The sequence below is a fragment of the Anopheles arabiensis genome, chromosome 3 (assembly GCF_016920715.1).
Source record: "Anopheles arabiensis isolate DONGOLA chromosome 3, AaraD3, whole genome shotgun sequence".
Taxonomy (NCBI): Eukaryota; Metazoa; Arthropoda; class Insecta; order Diptera; family Culicidae; genus Anopheles; species Anopheles arabiensis.
The window spans coordinates 86,416,403-86,440,017 of NC_053518.1; the positions used below are offsets into that span (position 1 = coordinate 86,416,403).

The following is a 23,615-nucleotide window of genomic DNA, read 5'->3' on the forward strand; positions in this document are numbered from 1 at the left end:
GCTGGCGAGACAAAACACAGAGAGCCGGGCGACGGAGGGATGTTGTTTTAATGCTTGCCCAACCAAAAAACCGATTTCGTCCGGCCCGTTTTGAGATTTCTTACGGTGGAAACGATGGCGGCGGCGGCGACGAAGACGACGGATGCGTGCAAATGGCCCAAAAAAAAGAGGACCATCGCAAATGACTCAACTATAGCCGCTCCTTCCCTTCTTGCGAGCTGGCTGACGTAATTCTGATGTGTATCGCAGCGCGCACGTGGACATTAGGACATTAGGTTCAGTTTCAAAGCTCTCATAGCCCTGCTGCCCTAATTTAGTTTTGCAACGGTGTATTAAGTACGAAGCACGGTAATAGCTAAAGCTGCAAACGGGGTGGAAAGCACGTAACCAAAGATAGGAGGAGGCAACCACTGCCCGTTGTATTATTAACCCTCGCAGCAAAGCGAAATGTGCAACCAATTATTCTTACCAAGGTTCCATATAAATGTCATAGTCCCTTGCACTCCAAAACGGGGCACCACACAACAGCTCAAACTTTCTGCTTCAGATGCGTTTGCGTCGTACCCTTCGTTTTGAGGTAGGGATTAGATCATAATTCAAGACGAAGATCAACCCCTCGATCGGCCCTAATCTGTTCTGAGTTTGGTAAGGCCCCAACCAAAACAAACCCCCTTGTAGAAACCTCCCACATCGTGTGCTCGGTGTGCACATTTGCATATAATGAATAAATGGCTTACCTTTTTCCTAAGCGATTATGGAATAAAATAATCGTTTGGAAGCTTCCTTCACATGTGTGCTGGCGGTAAATTATACAAACTTAACGATGTGAGTGCACCCAATCCCAGTGTTTGACAGAGAGATGCAAACATCACGCGCACAGGGAAATGGAGATGACTTACAATCAGCGTGTGCCTACACCCCGGCAAACGGAGCAGAAGTTAAAGATCACTTACGCTACGATAAGCGAGTACTTCACAGATCGTATATCATAGCTTGGGAGTAAGAGCATTCTGGAGCTTTGTTCCGGAACGAGCGTATTCGCTGGAACTGCTGGAAAGCGCTTTTGTCTGTTGTCATTTCCGTTTGGGATCACCTTACTTCCTTTTACAAGCCCACAAGTTTCGGGAAGCAGTTCAAGTTCAGCAACTTCTGGAAAGAAAGAGCCTGAGGGTAATTTGACGCTTCGCGCACGATGGAGCCACTGAATACTCGATTTTCAGTAGAAAAGAACACATGCTTTGGTGGAGGTGAACAGCGGCGGCGCTTGAGTATCTATTCCTCCAGGCAAAACGACACACACTACCCATGTTTTGCGATCCAATTTGCCTCCATTTCCATCCAGGTTGCGGAAGGTGTACTAGCAAACCCAAGATATCATCATACAACACGGATGAGATGTACTCCAAAAGGTACAAAGAAAATGGCAAAGCCCCACTGCTCTATATTTATGAAGTGTGTCTGGAGGCTCGTGCTTCGTTCAAGGTGTCTCACTATTCGAACCTCGCGGTATAAATTATGACGGTGAAGCAACTGGCATGATCCAGTAACACACACACACACACACGAACTGATTTGTCGTGCTTTTTGTTTTTGTGTCTACCATGGGGAATAGGGGAGAGACACGTCCATCGTCACGTTCACCATGTCTACGGGCGTGAACTAATGACAATGTTTTCATGTTTATCTGATTTTTGTTTACTTTACTTTTTGTCTGGAGTTTCTCTGGCTGACCTTACGAGCACTAACTGTGCCAGCGGGCACACGCTGCTGCCGAAGCTTGTTCGGGAAGCGTGAACTACAATGTATCGCTTTTGTGACCTAGTACGGCGTCCGCCCGACTTGTACGACGCGAAAGACGACTGTCATGAAATTGGACGCCTGCTGTACAGCAGATGACTTCCAGAAGCTTCAATGATACACAGCGATTAATATTGCAAACTAATCTACACACTCATCCAGGAGAAACAGGAAGAAGTCATCTGCCAGTCCGGAGTTTGGCATGATTAATTTTGATGACTCACAATGTTCAGTGACATCAACTGACATGTTTCGAAAAATCCAACAGATGCCTTGTTTCTACGGCACTGTGGATTGATTGCTTTTACCAACAAATGATCCCGTGAAGCTGGATCGGGCTGAAGATCGGGCAACACAGCGACAGCCTGAAAACAGGTTTAGGAGATTAACGAACGCATGATGTATCGATACCATCGTCTCCGTTTAGTGACTCATAAAGCCAGTGGTGTGTCGTTAGCGACCCGTTTGCTGATGCATAATTTACAAAACGGAGTTAAGCTCAACCGAGCCAAACAGCCTACAGCAGCAGCAGCAGCAGCGGTAGTAGCAATAGTAGTTTGCTCATCAGGCTTTAACCGAAAATGAATCATTTGGAAGATCAACAAAATGCATGTGACAATGTTGTTGTTAGCACGTTGCAGGGTTGCGTTGCTGTGGGCCATCTCTTCCCATTCGGAACCCTTCGACTGTATTTGGGTCAACACGATCAGGTCCGATCGATGTTTGCTGTACCGAGAGACGCAGACGCGATTCATTGCAGTTGTCCAAACAATGGTGAAGACAGAGAAGAGATTGTGTGTGTTGATGATTTATTGTTACTGAAAGGTGTCGAACAAAACACCGGGCGAGCATCACAGGCTGTGGGGGCTTTCTGTAGGGTGCTGCTGTGAATGTAAATAAGATGGCGACCGGGGCTGATCAGCAGGATAGCGCGCGTGCGGGCTACTGACACACTGTGCACACAACATACTGGGGGAGAGGAATAATTTATCATAGCTGGGCAGGGGAAGAAGGCCTGTTGAAAGATCGATTTGGTCGCTTTTGTTGTGAGTGTTTATTGTTTTGACGATGCCCCCCCGCCCCAGATCACTCTATGCGTGCGCGTCCATAAGCAGCGCACAATGATTGAGTTAACGAGTTTCGAGTGAGGGACGTGTGCATCGACGGAGCTAATGGCTGCAGAGTAACGTCTCACTGTCTCCGTCTGTGCAGAGATGTCGAGCTTTAGTGATCGTGAATCAATCAAACACTTCAGAGAGTAAAGCCACCACGCTATCAACACGATCACGGAACAAATCTGATGGGCAATTAGTTACGTCTAGTTGCTTATCGATCGATGTATCGGTGATCTCCAAGATCGCACCACGACGACCGTGATGCAAAGGCAACGTATCATTGCAAAAACAGAAAAAGACCCTCTCTCTCTGTTGGGGCTCTTCGCCTGACAGAACGAGGTCACTCGAGGAAGCAACAAGCAGACCACTCCCTTGTTACTTAGTCGTTCCACGTTCCACGTCGTTCCCTTTACGTTCGGAGGGGTCAGTTTCAATATAGGCTTCTCGGTTTATAGTCCGCACATCCGCGCATTGTACGCTGCTTGTTTATCAAACAAGCTGCTGACAAGAAGAGAAAAAGCTACACAAAGTACTTGAGAAGGATCCAGGATGGGTTATTCTAATGAGTGTGGCGAAGAAAGTCTACGCCGAGGTAAGTGAAAGCCACACTAAAAACGTGCTTGTTGCTCGTGCTGCATACAGATGCTTTCGGGCAACGAATTTTCTGCACAAACTGGAACGACGACATGGAGGGCATTTTCATTTTTCTCCAGATCCGTGGTTCCACCATGCCGTTGTTTTATTTCTTTTTTCTTTTTGCTCCTCTTTAAGGTACGGGCCTGATCTGACACCATGACGCAGACGCCATGCGCGTGTGCAGTCTGGCGCGAAAGAGTACTCTGTCATCTGAAAAGTTGACGTTGACGCGGAATTTTAAGTGCGCCCGCGATGAAATCGGGTGAAAGTGACCGGGCAGGCGCGGCCGTCTTTGGCCGATCTGACCACCGAGGGTCACACAGATTTTAAATTCAACATTGTCAATTCGACAATGGAGGGTTTTTTTGTTGTTGTTGTTTTGCTCTCAAGTGCACTCGTCTGGTTTGGTAAAAACTGGAGCAGAGAAGTCGGGGCCCAGAGAAGGATTAGCAAACAGAAAGTTTGCGCAAAGCATCAGCTTGGAAGAAGTCACAGGCGATGAGTGTGTGTGTGTGTATGTTTGAGCAAAATATTGATTTAAGCGAAGCGTTGGTGCATTACTTCGAAGACTTCAGTCGGTGCCTTTTGGCCATCATTTCTGTGCCTTTATGTTAGCAAAATAACACAAAAAAGCGTTTAGTTTGTGATTGAGATCTCACACTTTGAAGACGACCGAAACTGTGGCCATTGCAATTGCCATGCAATTACGAGCTTCCCCGGCCGAAGGTTAACCCCGCCAAACTAAAGGTTTAGTAATAGCCATCGTTCCATTATTAACCCCAAAAAAACCCAAACCGTTACGCAAATCTGGCAAACTGTGCGCTGCAGTAAAAAAAAAACACTCCCCGATGGCCTTTTCGGTACTCGCTGCTGGAAGTTGCAGTAACTAACGCAGCCGGCTCCACGCTGGCGCACCCTTTTTCATTTTTGCACAAAACTCTTCTACAGTTTCTCAGCCTTCAAACACGACCCACCGTGTGCGAATCATGAAGAAGGGTTGAAAAGAAATTAATCTTTTTTTCGTGGTCATCGCGTAAAGATTCTCCGGCAGTGTTTATGGCACCGGCAAATGGCGCCAGCGTCGTGTACAAATTAAATGGCATTCGGTGTGACGCCGATTGGCAAACTCAACTTCCGCCATTAGCGGTCAGGGAGGAAAGACTCAAGGTCGGTCAACGATGCTGTCCAACGGCAATAAATGGTGCGAGTTGCGGTGCCTTGGCAGTTTTGCTGTCACCGTCATCAACAGTGGACGATGATGATGATGATGGAGATGATTGTAGAACCCGCAGGCAAGTGAAGGAAATCCATAAAACCCTTGATTGGAACGGAGCCAAACGGACAAAGCCTTGGATGAAGATTGGAGCTTTGCTTTAGAACCTAAAATTTTGCTATCTTTGCTCAGTCCAACCATGTTTAAAACGCCTGGAGAACAAATTCCCAAACAGAAATTTGTAAAAATGTATCATTTTTGAGAGTAAAACTTGGCATCTTCGTATCTCCTTGAGCGTTAAAAAAAGGCGTCTTTCAGCGTAGACACATGCGAAATCCAATAAAAAAATGGCTCGATTTGCAAAATTCATCTCTCTCTCTTCTAAAGGCACAACCAAGCAGACCCAACAGGCGCAAAAACCTTGGTCTCAGAAAACGAATCGAGGCAATGAGCGTACAAGTTGAATGGCAATAATGTAAAATACACGCACGTGAATGACTCATGACCAAACGAGACGAAATTGTACACTCCGCAAGCGTGGATAAATCCCAAACAACGCAACCACTGTACAGTGCACATCTTCAAAGATGGGCTTCGCAAATGGATGATTTGGTTGGCCTTTTCGTGGGGGTACAACAGCCCCACCAGCCAAGAGCCGAAAGATCAAGTTGAAGTAGAGGCAGCAAGAAGTGCATGATCTGCAAGCCTATTCGTACGTTCTTGAACGGTGGTCCAACAAAGCAACAAAACAAGCGTCACACGCCAGATTTCAAGACCACCGTTTCTACCGTTTATTTTTCTGCTTTCGAACAAAAAAAAAGACCTGGAAACCTTGAAAAGAAACGAAACCTGTGCGGCGGAAGATCATCTTTCTCGCACCACAGTCCGCGCGCACAGCATGACGTCGTCGGGCAGTAAGAAATCCATTTTTTTATTTAATATGCAAACGATTTGATGCGTTTATAATCGCACATCAGGCGCGCGAGCTTTCGATTTTTATTATTGCAATCCACTCACGGGGTGAAGATCAGTACAACTCGTGCCCACCCCCGGGGGGGTGGTGATCAGCCCCATTTCACTTTCGGAAGATGCGATCGAAAAGTGCTCGAAATCAGCGGCTTAATTCTTCCAACCAGTTCCGAAACAAACACGACCGTTTCCTACCGGTTTTTTGTAGTTGGTTCCGTTTTATCATTCATTTCAATCGGTCTATGTCAATGTGGAGGATAACAAAAATACACAGAAACGCACTTTACTCCAACAGGGAACAAGGAACAGGGGAGAGTTGCAGTCATATCAAATAACTGCTTTGCTAAGGGTATTATGGACGGAAATAGTACGGCGCGACGCTATGGGAGGAATACAACATTTGCTGTCTCTCGGTGACTTATACCCCCACCGCGTTAGGCGTTCATTTATGCTTTTAGGGCAGATTTTGTAGCAGGGCGGCAACTTCGTTGTTTTTTTCCAGTCCAAAAGGTGGGTCATTTGTATATGTCTCAATGTAGGCCACAGACAAGGTGGGACGACTTATCCAAGACGTTTTCAATACTGGCCCTAGAAGCCCTGGATTAATTGTCTTGCAAGGCGAGTGTGAGAGAGGGAGATTAGACACGTTATTAAAAGCATCACAGGTAACTTCACGTTGTTGTGACCAATTTCGTTTCGAAGCTCGGCTTCTCACTCCTTTCAGTGACTTATTCCCAAAATGGATTGCGTAAGCTTTTGTCCCGAACACACACAAAACAGCTGCGCTGCTCTGCTGTGTGCCGATTGATCGTTGCCCAATTTGCACCACATTCCATCCCAAACGTATTCCCATTGCCCCGTTTTACACCACACATGGCTCCTACTCTTGTTCTCTCTACTATTTTTCTTTCCCGGTTTTTGGCTTCACATTCGCATCACACCACCAAAGGTACGCAGGTACACACAACAGGCGTTAGAAAAAGCTTCAATTAAATTTGGAATGTAATCTGCGCACACAAACGGTAGATTCGATCTAGCCGCCACCATCACCATCACCAGATCGAAGCTGATAAATGAAGAGGCCCCCACCGGGGAGGCTTTGCTGCGGGATGCTGGGATGCTCTTTTTCAAGTCGAAGATTCGATTAAGCACGATTTACTTTAGATCGCACAAATAATGAAGCGCATTTTAGGGGTTGAATTAAGATTAAGATTAAGAAGATTGCACCACACGCTAAAAGCTACTTTAAAAGCTGAAATTTAAAGTAATTAGAAACCATCGAGATGATTTATATATATTGGAGTCATCACATAACATTGAAGATCGTTCGCAGCAGATACACAACAGTAGAACTTCTCCTTATTCTTATTGGTTCAATGAACTGCAAAATACACTGGTATTACACACAAGGATCACAGGAACTACTTGAATGTCAAAGCTCAGATGAAGCAACTCAGAAGTCTGAATGGGAATAGGACTTGTCCGCCCCTGCAAAAGCCAGCGCTTCTATCCACTAGACCACCGCACACTTCTCCAGCCACCGTCGATAAAACTCATATAATAAGAGCACAATTTGTCTTGTCAGGAGAGCTACAAATAGCTGCATGAACCCCCTTCTGGGAGTAACAGACTCGCCTCACACCAACCTGACTGATGTTACGCAAACGTTTTTTCACATACAGTCACGCACACATACACACCGGTAACACAATTAGAGGCGCAAAACCAGAAAGCACCTCGATTCCGATCCCGAACCTCTCCACAAAACGACATCTGCATCAGGGCAGTGGCTAGCAGCTTCCTCGCCCTGCAGCTCCTCCGGCAGGGTGCCAACTGGTGCCGGGTACGTAATAGCCGTACGAGAGTCCGATCATCTGCTACGAATCGGTCGGGCTTGGGCTTCGGCTACTGTCTTAGCAGCATTCGCTACATCTTTCGGTCAAAACCGACGCACAACAATTACTCTACTCTACTAACAGACTCACACACGTACAGACAAATTTCCTTCACGATCCGGGGCCAGAAGAGCCCAGTATCCCTTTTCTCCTCTTCCGAAAGGGTACAGAGGTACTGAGGGGAACTGAGTTCGCAAAAAAAAAAAGAAACATTCGCGATGGTTCTTCAAAGAGCAGCAAAACACGTTTATGTGGTAGGTGCACTTCTGGAGGCACCAATACGCCTCCCAGCGTACATTGTTACGTCCCGCGGTACGCAGACACACAAAAACAGGTTTCGCTCGTAAAGGAAAAGGGTCTGTGGTCAAAGCATAGGAGCATAAGGCGAACTTCTCTGCCAGCCGTACATACGGGAGAGGTTCGAAGAGAGCATAATGTGATACAGCGGCTTGTCTGTGCAAATTTCTCGCACACTGCGCGGGATCTTTCGATCCCTTTGCTGAGTGAGTGTGTGTTCGTCGTGTGCTTGAGCGCAAAACACGATTGCCCACTACAATTAGTGTTAGACACTCGTGGAAACAACTGGAGACATTTCCCCGCATTTGCATTCTTCAAGATTTTGCGATCTTGAACCACAACAACCCATGTAAAGAGCTTTTCAATTAGCAGTGGGAACACAAGCCGCCTTTTGACTGAGTTTACACGCGCTGCTGGTCATCTTCTGATCAACCTTGATCGTCATCATCATCAGCATCGCCGTTGCCGTTGCTTTTGGCGCCTCATAGTCCCGCCCGCCCGGTAGCAGCGTTTGGGCCATAGACCCACAATTAGTTCGGTTGCTTAGCACACATCTTCTTCTTCCATCCACATGCAGCTGAAGTGATTGTGGCCCTCTGCAAGAATAGTTCCCTCGTGTTGTTTGCGCGTGTGTTTGCTGATGAGCTTTATATAAAGAATCGCACTCAACGTAGAACAACTTCGAGAAGCGAGAAGGAGAAACAACAACAACGGTATCCCCTTCTCTGAAGCTAAAAAGTGGTTGTGTTGTGCGCTGCTGTGAGAAGGAAATGCCGAAAATTGAACCACCGAAAAGGGTGCAGCATGTAGTCCCGGCGGGTACAAACGTTTGCTGTGGGGCATTCTGGGGCACAGTGGTCATGGTAAGGTTTTGATTCAAAACATGAAGGTTAAAGTAGTTACTATAATGTAGGATTATATCATATTCTTTCAGCAAAAGTGTCAGAGAGCCACAACAATGACAACGAAACTAGAAAACTAATATTTTGATTAAATTTAGTGTAAGATTAGTCACAAGAAAAATTGAGAAATAACCAAAACTGGTGCTTTATTTTTAATCAAAACATCAAAAAGTAGGTCAAAATGACATTTAAAGTTTATTCTTTAGATTATAATTGAAGTATTCAAAATATGCCGAAAGCCAAGCCAAATATTTTAAGTTCATCACATGATATTGTGATGAATACGCATTAACGCCCTTTGAATACGCCCTTTGAATACGCATTAACTAATACTCTTTCACTATTATTTCTAAGAGATAGCTTATTATTTCAATTAGTTTTCAATTGATTATCACTTATTTTATTACATAAGTCTATTAATTAAATTCCCTTGAATCATCCTTGGTCAAATATTTACCAATGTTGCCTTTAAATTTTGTTTTGTATTTCATTTAAAGGATATAATCATCGTTTAAACCGTTTTTGTTTGTCTTTTAAACACACTATTTAAGTTAAACCTACACAATGTTCAATATGTCTTTACAGGGTTTCTCTAGCCAACTCAACACTGTAAGCTTCATTTCAAATTCGTAAAATCCCAATGCAATATTGTCAAATGTTTGTCAAACGTATCCAAAGCAACCAATGACATATCATTCGAGTTTCCATTGTTATTGTTGAAATGTATTTCACGGGATTGAATTGTTGGTGTTGAGCTGGCTAGAGAAACCCTGTATGTTTAAGTGTATCCTGTAGTAATGCCAGCCCCCTACGGGACACCATCTTGCCCCGTTTTGCAACCCATTCCCAAATTTTATGACGTAAAGCGTTAGCGATCAACACGGCCAAACCGTTCTACGAAGATAACATAGAGGGAAAATTCACCTTCGATCGCGCAACAACCGCGTGCAAAGCAGAAAAGATGTAGAAGCGCATCTTTTTGCCATTTCCTCCACACACATACAAAAAAAACCCCTCCATTAGTGTAGCTGCTCTACCCCTTTCGGTTCGCATTCTTTTGCCAAACATCAAGCCGAAAGGTTGAACCGCGCTTACACACGGGCCACTATGTGATCCGATATCTGACGATGTACTACGTGTGTATCGGGATGGTTGGGATGCCCCGTGCTGTTCGGTTCATGGAACGGGAGAACCGCTCACCGAAACTACAGTTTCTGGTGCACTGTGGAGCACCAGAAATACCCGAAGGCCGCAAGCAAACCGGGAAATGACCGATTGCACACACCACCGCCGCCTGCTTGGAGAAACGGTTTTCCCGGTCCTAGCCTGTACTGATGGGGGGGATAAAGAAAACGGTACGGTATTGGAGTTTTGTGTGTGTGTGTTGTTAGCATTCTTCAAAGCATTCCCCGGCGAACTTTGAGGCATCAGTGTAGGTTACAGGTGGTGGGAACGAATCCAATTCACAGGTGTATACAATGTTGGGAGTCATCCCAAAAAATGAAAGATGAGCTTTTGGAGCATATGATGTAGAGAAAAATTGAAAAAGTTTCTTGATAAGGATTTGGAAGATCAAAGATATAATTCTGATACCACGCAAGGAACTTGTCCGTCTAATTACGTAATCATTGCAGCAGGCCTAATTTACTTACCGTTGTTAGTCGAAGAGCAATGTCCAGGCACCGGGTCCTTCCCGTTCACTACACATCCAAGTAGCGCGTAAGCGTGAAAACACCCAGACACACACTAGGAGCTTGACACTTTAATTCCTGCCAGAAACAACAACAAAAAACACTCAGGAACCTTAGTAGCTTGCCGGACAAACTCGAACCCAAACTTTTATGTACACACGTAGGGGAAAGCGGGGCAAAATGGGCATGTTAAGCAGTTTACTGAATATCCCTTTGAATATGCCACAAAACACAATTTTTCTTTCATTATTGTATGCCTCCACCATTTATCTATGGATTAAAATTGCCACATAGAACGAAAACAACTTAAATAGATGAAAATAATGTAAAGTAAAAGTTGATGTTTTACGAGAAGCTTTTTTGACACGCGGGGTAAAATGGGCATAGCCCTGGGGCAAAATGGACATATGTAAACAAACTGTGAAACGTCAAAACACTGGGGCAATTTGGGCCACAACAACTGCGCTTAGGTAATGGTCTATGCTTTTGCGCACGTTTCGTGAAATGTATTTTTCGTTCTATCTTTTGATTTGCTGGTCAGAAAAGCCCTTAAAATTCTTCCAAAAATATGTTATCAAGATTAAAACAGTTTTTAAACGTTCAAATATACAAAATCGAATCTTATGAAGCTGTGTCTGTTATCATTTTGAGGCGACAAATACAACACCATACCCTCACCAAGCGCCGTATGTCAAAAGCATCTGGCCATTTTGCCCCAAGCGTAACTGCCCATTTTGCCCCACGTGAAGCATTTTTGTATTTTTTGTTATATTTTAAAAAATACGCATTCAATCGCCTTGCTTTCTTCAGACAAATTGTAAAGAAATATCATATCTTTAAAAATATATCATGAAAAACGTCAACGCATCCCTATGTCACTAGTTTAAGCTTATTTTCGAAGTGGCAAAAATTACATCAATATGCTGCTAAACCTTATTTTGCATTTTTCTTAGTTATTTGTTATGTAAGGGTTATGAAAACTACATGGTGTTTATAGAACACTCTAATGAACACATTTTGAGCATTGGAAAGTATCTTTGTAGTCAAAACATGCTTAAATAGAGGGTGCCCATTTTGCCCCACATGCCCATTTTGCCCCGCTTTCCCCTACACCCACAACACACACGCTATTACTATTTTCACACTTCCATTCGCAATTTCACGCACTCACTCACTCACACCTCTTTCGCTTCCTGTCGGAAATGGGGCAGGGAAAAGCAAAATAATAAAAAAAGGAAGCCGGATAGGTCTTCTTTCTTCCGCTCGCCATCACGCCCACCAAACACACACACCACGGCAACGAACGACGGGGAAGTGTTTCTTTCTGAATGTGTACCGCTCAGAGGCTATTCTGGGGAGTCGGCGGTTACTTGGATCGTTCTAGGTGGTCGCTGATTCTTCGAAGCCATATTTTCGGTCGGTCGGTTCAGTGGAGCTTCTGTATTCATTCACGAAAATCCCGGTTGTTAGTTGTTGTGTACGATTTCAGGTGCATCCAAACAACCGACCGGAGCAGGGATTACCAACGAACTTGCCCATTACTTGAGAGCGCGTAAATTGACCAGAAAAAATGTGTCCCAACTCTGTGCGGGCACGCTTCGGGTCACGGATTACGATTGATGAGGTGTGGATGGTTGGTCGATCCTTCAAGGCCAGAGGTTAAACAGATTTTTAAGCATTTGCTTGAAGGGCAAGTAGGTTTAGGGATAAGTCATGCCTACCAAGTAGCTCGGGTAATTCCGACATTGAAGTGTCGACATTGAAGCCTTATCGTCGTTAATCGTGTTTCGTGCTGCCCAATCGCAACGATTAGGGAAAATTCCTTTCCTCAAGAGAAATTCCTTCAACCGGCATGGAATGTACAAGCGATTGTGTGTGATGGCACAAACAAATTCCGCCTTCGGAGTGACACAGCGCGTACAAGCGCGATGAGCGCAGCAAAAATATCCAAAAAAAAAAGTTCGATCCAATTTTACCTTCGAATAAATCGCCACACACGAAATCGAAGCACCACGAAACCAACCAAAGTACATACAATCACACACACACTCCGTCCACTGCACCTTGGCAGGTTTGTACTATTTCCCTTTTGCTTTGGCTGTCCATTTTCGCGAAGGGAGGAAGCAGCGAGAGGGGTTTATCATACCCCCGCGTGTGTGCCGATCCGGGAAATGCGCAGCTCCTCCACGCGAAAACGCAAACCGTTAATTTCGGAACGCAGCACATACAGTGCGCACACACACCCGGTACGAGGGGCATTCCATCAGGCACAGGGAGCATACGATTGAACGGTTAAAGCTTCATTTTGTTTTTAATCAAAAATATTAGACACTTTATGTTGCATTACCTATTTTGAATGACTTTTTTTTATTAATTCACAACACAGACACTTCCAAAAAAACCAAAAAATACAACTAGAATGTTCAACCGACAACAAAACCGGCCACCATCCTCTACCAACACGCACTTCCTTTTCCACAAAAGACACGCAAACGAGACGCACGTTTCAGCGTTCACCACCGACGGCGGGACGTATGCTTGCTGCACCGCTGGCTGGGAAATACTGAGCGGCGAGAGCCCGATCGTGGTTCGGTTGGAGTTCGCGCGATGATGCTCGCGGTGTTCCCGCCCGACAGACAAAGAGAACGAAATTTTCAGGCGAGGGGTAGGTAGAAACACGGATCCAAAAGTCCGTTGTTTTGGGCTCGAAATTAAAAATGGCGAATGGAGCGCTACCACGGAGAGAATGCGCTCTCTTGCTTGCCTTTAAAATACACGAGGCGCTCTCGCTGTAAAGAACGCTCGCTCGCGCTGTTTCATCGTATTTTCCTCATACCCCTTCCTTCCCGTTTCTTTCGGCTTGCGCAGCGCTGAACTGGTACCCCTTCCACTTGATTCCAGCGAATTGCGCTGCGCTGGACTGACACCTCGTTTCTTTCGTAGCGCGCTGTGCGCTTCATTCGGACTTGGTGCACCCGACTCAAAACAAAAACTTGAACACATCAAACTTGGTTTACATTTTATCACATTTATTGCAAATAAAAGCACATTTAAATACATTGCTTCACACAATCTTGCTTCAAACCACACACATTCATTATATAAAAAAATCGTCGTATTTCAAATAGCCGTCTAACTGCGTGGATCCCGTAGTTGATGTTCAAAACAGCAAAAAAAACATTGAAATAAAGCAGCGCATATCACACATTTAAGATAAATGGTGAAAGAAAAGCGCAGCTTCATTTCAATGTGCACAACGCGAACGCTTGAGCTGAACTGACGATTTCGTGTGGTGGCAAGAAGGGGGCAGAACACTCGCTGCACTAGTGCGAGCGAGACACCGATACCGCATGCCGCTGCGAAATAAACTGAGCGCGCAGGCTGGTAACACACATTCATGTGTAATTGTGTGAGTGCAAAAACTGTGTAGAAACCAAAACACGCTCGCGCCTCCGAGCAATTCCGCGAATTTCAACCGTCTGTGCCCCTCGCCTGAAAGTCATACATTTTTTCATTCTCATTGCTAGTAGGGTGAGGTTTTGTGGTTTCGGTGGGGCAGAACCCTACTAGCAATGAGAATGAAAAAGTGTGCAACTTTCAGGCGAAGGGCATGTAGAAGCATGGGGAGACGGTTGGAAATACGCGGAATTACGCGGCGGCGCGAGCGTGTTTTGATTTCTACACAGTTTTTGCACTCACACAATTACACATGTGTGGATGTGTGCGTTCTCTTTCAGCCTGCGCGCTCAGTTTGGTTTTCTTGCAGCGGCATGCGGGTATCGGTGTCTCGCTCGCACTAGTGCAGCGAGTGTTCTCTGTGCTCCCTTTCTTGCCACCACACGAAATCGTCAGTTCAGCTCAAGCGTTCGCCGTGAAAGGCCGCGCACGTGTTAGCCTAAGTCCCGGGCGATCGAAGTTTCGCTAAGTGTTGAAGTGTTGTGCACATTGAAATGAAGCTGCGCTTTTCTTTCACCATTTATCTTAAATGTGTGATTTGCGCTGCTTTATTTCAATGTTTATTTTTGCTGTATCGAACATCAACAACGGGATCCACGCGGTTAGACGGCTCTTTGAAATACGACGATTTTTATTATATTAAGAATTTGTGTGATTTTGTGGCAAGATTGTGTGAAGCTATGTGTGAAAATGCTCCTTTATTTGCAATAAAAGTGATAAAATATAAACCAAGTTTGATGTGTTCAAGATTTTGTTTTGATTCGGGTGCACCAAGTCCGAATGAAGGGAAGCGCACAGCGCGCTACGAAAGAAACGAGCGGGAGGGGGTGTCAGTCCAGCGCAGCGCAATTCGCTGGAATCAAGTGGAAGGGGGTGCCAGTTCAGCGCTGCGCAAGCCGAAAGAAACGGGAAGGAAGGGGTATGAGGAAAATACGATGAAACAGCGCGAGCGAGCGTTCTTTACAGCGAGAGCGCCTCGTGTATTTTAAAGGCAAGCAAGAGAGCGCATTCTCTCCGTGGTAGCGCTCCATCCGCCATTTTTAATTTCGAGCCCAAAACAACGGACTTTGGATCCGACTTCGGGCCGGACCCCCACCGCATGTTTCTACCTACCCCTCGCCTGAAAATTTCGTTCTCTTTGTCTGTCGGGAATGCTTTTCTCTTGGATCGCACAAAAAGAGAGAGGGAGAGAGAGAGAAAACAAGAGAGTGAGAGAGAAATTGCATCTGCATTTTTGGGAGAGAAAGAAAGAGGGAGAGAGAGAGAGGCGATTTTTAGTAGTTTCATGCTAATTCTTCAATTATATTTAAATTTTATTTAATAGCATAAAATGCATTTTCAAAAATGTTAAGGAATTCCACGTGAAGGAGGGACCTCGGATAAAGCATAGCATCGAAGATAGATAAAGCATAAGTTTTCTGCTACAACTTTTTTTTTAATGCAAAATATATGTCAAACAAAATCAAATAAGTAAATTGATAATTGATTAATTTGTTATCACTCTATTTTTTCTTATTTAAAATGTATTTAAAAACCAGCGCAGAAAAACTCAGTATGTGGTTAGCCTTCTTTTTTCTCCAATTGGAAAAGGTCGATACGTTCCCCAACTAATAAGATTCCGGTTTAGTTTTCTTTCCTAACAAAAGAAATGAGAAAATTGGCCAATTGTTACACAACCCGTATAAATTGTTCTTTATCCAAATATTCGCCAAATGTGTGGAATTCCACCACTTACTATGTAGTGGAATTCCGGCTTGAACCAAGGACAAACTTGTAATGTAACAGCGTTTCATACTATCCTAAACACTTTTCGATAGAAAAAAAAATCCATTTCAGGGCTCTTTTTTACTATTTTTTGCTATTTCTGATTTCTTCTATTTCTGCTTCTGACATTTCTGAGTTTTGGGCGGTTTCAATTTATTGGTATAAATGCAATTTATACAGAACTTGAAGCAAATCGTACTGGTTTTTGTAAGCGTGCAACAATGGAATTTTAACTAGAGTTAAAAATCAGTAGTTTTTTTTTTGACATTTTTTATCATTTCTATCCCAAAAATAGAACATACAAACTATTTTTTTAAACAATAATGATGTATACTAAACACACAGATAACACAACTATTCTTGTTTTATCCATCTCAAACATATGAAATACCTTGGCTGTTCCCTTAAGTGAGCAATAATCGGCAAATTATCCTATAAATTAAATTTTATAGAGTATCGGGATAACAGACATTCTTCATTCATCTTTAAGTATCTGCTTCATTGCTCTACGCAAAGCATTTCCACTTTATAGTAAGCATACTCAATCGTAAAGATTACCTATTTGATTATGTTTCATGTGCTTGCACATAATGGGATTAAAAAGCTAGTCATTGAAGTTTGAATTTACTTTATTTTTATCATTTTAAATCAATTCTCCGCTTCCCATCGCTTTGCACCATAGTGAGGCAAGAGCATAACACGAACCATCTGGTACGCTCGCGCGAGCATGGTACCGTTGCCATGCCGACCATAATCATCTATTGCGCTAGACTGCATGCTCTCGCCGATTGCCAGTGAGTTAGTAGGAGCGGTTAGGAAGCTAATTTTCCTGCCACAAACAGGAGAAAAATACATACAGACTGTATCGGTATAAAGCGGAAAAATATGTATTTTTTTCTTCTAAAAACAACATACCGATCGAGTACGCATAAAATTCTGTTGAAATATTATCTTTGATTGTAGTAAAATGTTTAAAACTGTGTGGAAAAAAGCAAAAGTATAGCACTTGGAGTTTGCTTTTACCGAACGAATGACATCAACGGACGGTTGTCATGCGTGGCGATTTTTTTTCTTCTGCATCTTTGTTACGTGCCACGAATGCCACCGGGAATGGGTTGCGCCGTAAATATCCTGCAAGCAGATACGATTTTCTAAACAAACCTGCATCGTTCTGTTATTGCACCAAGCAAAGACTCCACAGTACAACACGAGATCAAGCTCGTCCGACGCAGACTGCGAACAGAAGAACGAACGCAGTAACGGCGCATACCGGACAATACAGTATCGAAATACTCGCAGCTTAGATATACGCATAGGTGTGGATTGAACGATTCAGATCGGTACAAACTATATCTATTTGAACAGATCGAAAAGTCGGAACAAACACTGAGTACAACATATCAATCAACTAGCCACTACACCTGGGATGTTCAATGGAGCTTAGATGAACAATGTTACAAAAGAGAGTTGACCCCACAGATGTGATACACGCTGTTTCCGTAAATACGAATGAATCATCGAAAACAGTATAAACTAATTTTTCTGTATTTTCTTTTTTTAATTCTTTCATTCTTAGTTCTAAAATTCTTCATTTCGCATTACCAAGTGGTAGTTTATCACATGCACAATTTCAATAAAAAGGCACTTGCTTTGAACTTTACTCTATCATGGGCGATGGAAAATAATTGACCTTTTGTACTGCTTCATTACTGTAATCCATACACAGCTTGCCATACGACGGAGTTTTGAAAATAACTTTAATTGATTTTACGTTTGGCACTCGTTTTGCAAAATCTCCCTTGATCGTAGAGGGATCGAAATCTTCACAACAATACAATACTAGTCGCTTAAGCTGCTTCAAGAATGGCACAGCCAGTACACTTTCCTTCTGGTCAACGTTCTCTAGGACAAGCGTTTCCAGCGTTGAGATCTGGGAGAATTTAGTCAAGAGATGATCATTAATAAGATGTAAATCAACCCATAAGAACCGCAAATGCTTCAAACTTTTATCAATATCGTCAATCACTGGTGATGACCTAATCAACCTCCATCTGAAGCTAGTCTTTCCCATCGGATGAAGTTTAGGCATCCTCTCGTAGTCGTACTTCAACCAGCCTAGTAACAGCTTTTCAAGCTTGGGCAAACAGACGGAAGCAAACGACATTGCGTGGCTCCCAGCGATGTCCCAAATACCAAACTCACGCAGATTGGGCAGTTTCTCTAGATGGCGCAACGCGTTCGAGTCATCCATTTTCAAGATGTGAAGCATCAGGCTTTCCAGGTGGACAAACGACTCGCAGATAATGCGCAGCAGCCTCTCCGATACAATAAAGTAATCAAAGTATAACCTTTTAATTTGAGGCATCGGCTTACAAAACTGTTCCATGCCCGTAGACAGGTCTACAACCTCTTGTTCACGGAACGTGAGACCACCACGAATGCAGAGCTCTTGTAGCTGCTTCATACTCCAGCAAGGTTCTTCTTTTTGATGCAGTAAATATTGCTTGTATTCGTTATGCAACGGAAAATCTAACTCCAGCGCCCGCAGATTAGGACAATCAATTACACCGGGCCAAACGCCATGGACCTTCAACTTATCCAGTGTGGCGTTCTTCACTTTCAACTGGCTGAACAGTGGCCAATCTTTGGTGCATCTCATCAAACTAAGGTCCAGCTCTTGCAGATGGTCCATCTTTGCCACCGCATCCGATAGCTCTACGGTAAATTTCTCCGGATACACACGCATTCCGAGCTTCAGTACGACCAACTGCTGCAACCAGCGCGGCTTGAACAACTCAATTAGCACTTCGGTAACTCTATCGTCTACCCGGCCAAAGTAATGATCATGAAAACACAAATCAAGATCCACCTTGCGGTACGGCCGTTGAGTGTGCTTTAACATACTGGTCGCGTCTTTACATATATTTTGTCCTATCTTGAACAAACCGGTACGCATGATCTTATAATTGCACAGTGCGGATCGTTTGGTGCAATAATTTGAGTAGATTTGCTCCCAACGACGACATGCGAGGGATGCCGATTTTCGTGATCGATGGTCAAGATGATCGAAGATGATGCACATAATCTACACAACGCGAAATGAAGAGGCGAATTAATCGTAGTTTCTATGATGATTTAGTGTGATGAATCGACTTCAAAACATGTAGAAAGCTGCTTACCTCTGGCGGTAACCATTCGAAAAAGCATTGAGAAGCAGATGAATCCATATCGCAGCTTTTCAAGGCTCACACAGTGATTTTGGTTAGTTGTGTAGTCTGTGGAGAAATCTTTGCCCGAGTGAATTGACCGCAATTCGTGGAATACTGTTCCCGGTGCTCCTGGCGTCGGTTTGGTTTGACACATAAACCTGTCAAAAAGGTTTGTTTGGTTTACGTCGTCGTTTTTATTACTTGAAATAACTGAGCAGATTGTCTGTGCTTCTATTTGAAACGGTTCATCAGATTCTGCTGGCCCTGCAATGCGCAAAGTACCGTTCGATCAAGCGCTAAAGGACCTTTTTGACCGTCCACCCTTTGAATGTGACCCTTTGAAGCTAGATGATGAAGACGCAAACGCCAACAAAGGCACACCCAATGACTACGGCAGCACGAATGCGTTTTCGGGTGCGTATGGAAACGATTAAGCGAATGTAGCGTCGCTTTGTTCATTCCAATTATATATTTCATAGTTTTTTCCAATTTTGCCTTATTTAACTAAAAGCGTTAATATTTTTAAACCATAAATTTCCAAATAGGATTCTGCGACTTTTTCATTACACGTTATTATGACCTATTTCACAACATCTTCACCAAAACAGCTCTAGCTAGTAACATTTGTGCTCTGGCAACTTATGTTCAATTGTGTCCGTAATTCCGCGCTCGTCCGAAGTGTTCATACCCACTCCGATCCACTGAATGTCGCGTACTAGGTTAGCCAGCAGTGCATCATTGTTATGGAAGCGCTCGTACACCTTCTTACTACAACGATAGATAATAAGCCGCTTTAGCTGTGGCAAGGGTGGCAACGCTTTAAGGCTGCACAAATAAACCACATTCTCCAGTACGAGCGTTTCCAGCGAGTTCATCTTCGGCAACTCGGCCAAAAGTTCGCGATAGTGACGAAAGGTGTAGAAGTCGATCCACAGCAAGCGTAGCTGGACAAACTGCCCGCAGAGCACTTCACATATTGGCGCTACCTGTTGCGATCCCAGCTTGATCTTTAGCCAGCTGATCGGTTGCACCGAGGCAAGCGATTGCCAGTCAAGAGGCAGTCTGCCTAGCAGAAGCTCCTCCAGCTTGGGCAGCCTAACGGAGGCGAACGTCAGCGGCTCTCGTCTGCCAATGATTTCGCAAATGCCAAACCTTCGCAGACGGGGCAGCTTCGACAAGTGGCACAGTACGTTCGGGGTATCCACCAGCACGGTGCTAAGGATCAATTCCTCCAGCTGAACGCACGACCCGCAGATGAAGCGCAGCATCGTTTCCCTCAGAGTGTAGCCGTTGAAGTGTAGCTTCCTGAGGTACGGCATCTGCTGATAAAACCACTCCATCGACACGTTTGGACGGAAAAACGAATTCAGATCGTCGACAAGGCACAGCTCTTCAACCGGTTCAAGCCTCCACCAAGAGCTTCCCACCTTCTGTGCCACACCCAGCACGCCGATGGTGGAATCCACATCCGTGCAGTGCGCTATATCCAACTTCCGCATGTTGGAACAGTCCACCACGTAGGGTATGACGTGATTTAGCACCAGCCTCTGAAGTGAGGCATTGGTCAGCTTCAGTGTGCTGCACTCGTTCGTGCCCGGATCGAGCTCGGTGAATCGTAGGTGCAGCTCCAGCAGACAGTCCATCTTAGGCACGGCATCGGAAATATCTTCAGCGAACATCCACGACTCCCGACCCAGTTCAAGCTTCAGCACGGTCAGCGGGCTCAGCCAGCGCGGTTCGAGCAGCTTGCACAGTACGGCATACTTTTGTACAGAAGTCACCAAGGTCTGCTGCAAATCCAGATGTGCCTTGCGGTAGGGGCGTTGCGAGTGGGCCAAAATTTCGACGACCGCATGCATTTTCTCGATAGCGTTCACGTAGTCATACGATACGTCGCACCCAGCGTTGCGTGTTGCATCGTCGATCCGCAGCGTAAACCGGCACGCGTACCACTCGGTAAAGAGTCGCTCGAAACGGCGACACGTGACGGAGATTGATTTTAGCGATACGAAATCAAGACGGTCGAATATCATTTTTAATATCTGCGAATCGAAATGGATGTGTCAATGGAACGTTTCTGTTTAGATTTACAGGCTTGAGGCATTGCTTACCTCTGTTGGAAGCCCATCAAAAGGGCAATAGGATGAGGATGATTCCATTTCAACGGGTTTCTTTCGTTTCTCACTTGGATAACCTTTACAATGCCGGAAAAGCGGTATTCAGAGCGATGGATTTAGTTTTCCTTCACAATGCCATTGACCGCGAATTCCTCGAATACTGCTGAATGTCGTTTTATTTGAAAAAACGTCTAGCTGTCAAAGCGTTGCGTTTACTTACTGTTTCTGATTACTTGAAAGGCTTGGGAAGGTATGTCTGTTCGTTGCTTTCCGAAGTATCGACATTTCACAAAACAAAGAACAGTTGAATTTTTGCAATCAAAACTAGATCAATTCGAATATGAAACAAGAATTTTCTTATAAGAGTTTTTTTTACGCAACTTTCGCACAGTTGCTGAAAATGAGAACCGACCTAGATAAGACAAATCGCCCGGTACCGCCAACGGTCACGAATAACTCTTTAGCAACATCGTTTTTCTACATTCCCATTTTTTATTATTTCATATGAAGTTCTAATCAACCTTGGTGTGTCAGCCAACTTAAGCTAAAAACTCTCAGTTCTGAAGACAAAACGAACTAAATTCCTACCATGGGCGACAGCATGCGCATATTCTGCGGCAAGCATGACCAATGCTTCGAGTTTCACACTCAGGCGTAAATTTGAAAATAACTTTGATTGAGTTAACATTCGGGAGCCGTACGGCAAAATTGTCTTTTAGCATGGAGGGATCAAAATTTTCCCAACAATACAAAACTAGTCGCCTCAGCTGTGGCAAGAATGGCACGTCTTGAAGGTCGCCGACACAATTCACGTTATCTAGGACGAGCGTTTCCAGGTCCGGAATTCGGCGCAATTCAGCCAGGAGTGCCGCTGGTTCATAAATTAGATGTAAATCAACCGCCAGGAGCTGCAGGCGGTTGAAATTTTTAGCAAAATTAACAAAAACTGGCATTCTCGTCATCCTCCGCCCCTTGATGCTTGGACGTCTCAGCATAAAAAGGTTAGGCATCGTTCGGGCGTCGTACTGCAGCCTGCCTAGAAGTAGCTTCTTGAGCATGGGCAAGCTAAAAGAGGCGAACGACACCGTACAACGAACGATTCTCTCATAAACATGTCAAAAATCCCTAACTTACGCAGATTGGGCAATTTTCGTAGATGGTGAAACACATTCGCACCATGCGTTTTCACGGAGCACAGCATCAGGGTCTCCAAACGAACAAATGACTCGCAGATAATGCGCAGCTCCCTCTCCGATATCGCAAAACCATAACAGTTCAACCTTTCAATTTGAGGCATCAGCTTACATAACTGTTCCATGCCCGTGAACAGGTCCTTGTATTCCAAATGAAAGTTCAAAGAACGATCAAAAATAGTGAGTTCCTTCAGCTGCTTCATATTCCAGAACGGTGCCTGTCCTCGGTGAAATACATACGGTTTGCAATTGTTGTACAGCGGGAACCCAATACTAAAGGACCGCAGATTGGGGCAGTCAATAACACCAGGCCAAACGTCTTGGACCTCCAGCATATTGAGCGAAGCGTTCACCAGCTTCAGCTTGCTGAACAGTGGCCAATCGCTGTCCTCTCGCATAAAATGAAGGCGCAGCTCCTGCAGATGGTCCATCTTTGCCACCGCATCCGATAGTTGTACGGTAAATCTTTCCGGGGACAAAGCCATTCCCAGCTTTAGCACGACCAACTGCTGCAGCCAGCGAGGCTGGAACAGCTCGCCCAGTGCATTAGACACTTTACGGTCAACGAGAATGGATTGTTCATCCTTGAAAAACAAATTCAGATGCATCTTGCGGTAAGGGCGTTGCGTGTGCTTCAGCATACTGGCCGGGTCACCGGTGGTAGGATCTCCGTACCGGATAAAATCGGATTGATCATTGCAGCGGTAATTGCACAGCACAAGTCGTTTGGTGAAATAGTTGGAGTAGATTTGCTCCCAACGACGACATGCGAGGGATGCCGACTTTCGTGATTCATGGTCCAGATAGTCGAAGATATTGTACATAATCTACGAATAGAAGTGAAGTGGTGAAATCACCATTACACGAGAAGAATGGGTTTGATGAATTGGCTTAAACACTGGCACCAGCTGCCTACCTCTGGTGGTAGCCTTTCGATAAGGCATTTGAAAGTAGGCGAATCAGTTTTACGTGTTTCAAGGTTCATCCTAAGGAACGACTTAGTTGAATAGAATGTTGAGTAGAGCTGATAATTATTTCACTATGCCGTATCGGCTGGATTTCCTGAAATACTTTACGCGGTGCTCCGTGTGATTGTTTGATTTGAAATAAACAGCTGTCAAAATCTTGCGCTGTTTACAGGATATCTTTCACTTGCAACAACAGAGCAAGAGTGTCTTTTCTTCGCTATGAGCGGTTCCAGGTTTGCTTTGTCCACTGCCCAAGCAACAAATTTTGGCTGCAGCTGATTATTGATCAGATCCGCTTCCCCAAGCGCAAGGTGTATGGATATTAGGAGGTGAAGTGCTTCAGAGCAAATTGACATTTCACGACTTGACATAACAATACTGGGGGCTCCGGTA

At 44.5% G+C, this 23,615-nt stretch overlaps 3 protein-coding genes across 5 annotated transcripts in view; all 3 read right to left on the reverse strand.

The window, feature by feature from the left end:
- Positions 1-13,071, reverse strand: part of LOC120900612 (unconventional myosin IC) — a 28,787-nt gene extending 15,716 nt beyond the window's left edge. The window contains exons 1-2 of one of the 2 annotated variants that reach the window (XM_040307867.1): positions 12,863-13,071; positions 10,477-10,593 (exon numbers count right to left, since the gene is read on the reverse strand). The gene's annotated coding sequence lies outside the window, so the exon portion shown is untranslated. Of the gene's footprint in view, positions 1-10,476; positions 10,673-12,862 lie in introns of those variants that run through there. The other variant, XM_040307868.1, reaches the window with a different exon arrangement.
- A 4,390-nt stretch (positions 13,072-17,461) lies between these two features.
- LOC120904107 lies at positions 17,462-21,294 on the reverse strand. Its single transcript, XM_040313871.1, has 3 exons — positions 21,056-21,294; positions 18,915-20,986; positions 17,462-18,820 (listed from the first exon to the last, which is right to left on the reverse strand). Exons 1-2 carry the CDS (start codon positions 21,101-21,103, stop codon positions 19,559-19,561), a joined length of 1,476 nt encoding a protein of 491 aa, XP_040169805.1. The 5' UTR covers positions 21,104-21,294; the 3' UTR covers positions 17,462-18,820; positions 18,915-19,558.
- Positions 21,295-21,339: 45 nt separating this feature from the next.
- LOC120904108 lies at positions 21,340-23,565 on the reverse strand. Of its 2 annotated transcripts, XM_040313873.1 has the most exons (3): positions 23,171-23,565; positions 22,196-23,081; positions 21,340-22,126 (listed from the first exon to the last, which is right to left on the reverse strand). In XM_040313873.1, the coding sequence occupies exons 1-3, from the start codon at positions 23,237-23,239 to the stop codon at positions 22,098-22,100; spliced, it is 984 nt and encodes a 327-aa protein (XP_040169807.1). In that variant the 5' UTR covers positions 23,240-23,565; the 3' UTR covers positions 21,340-22,097. The 2 variants fall into 2 exon arrangements, with proteins under 2 accessions (XP_040169807.1, XP_040169806.1); XM_040313872.1 differs by having other exon boundaries at positions 21,340-23,081.
- Between the last annotated feature and the right edge of the window lie 50 nt (positions 23,566-23,615).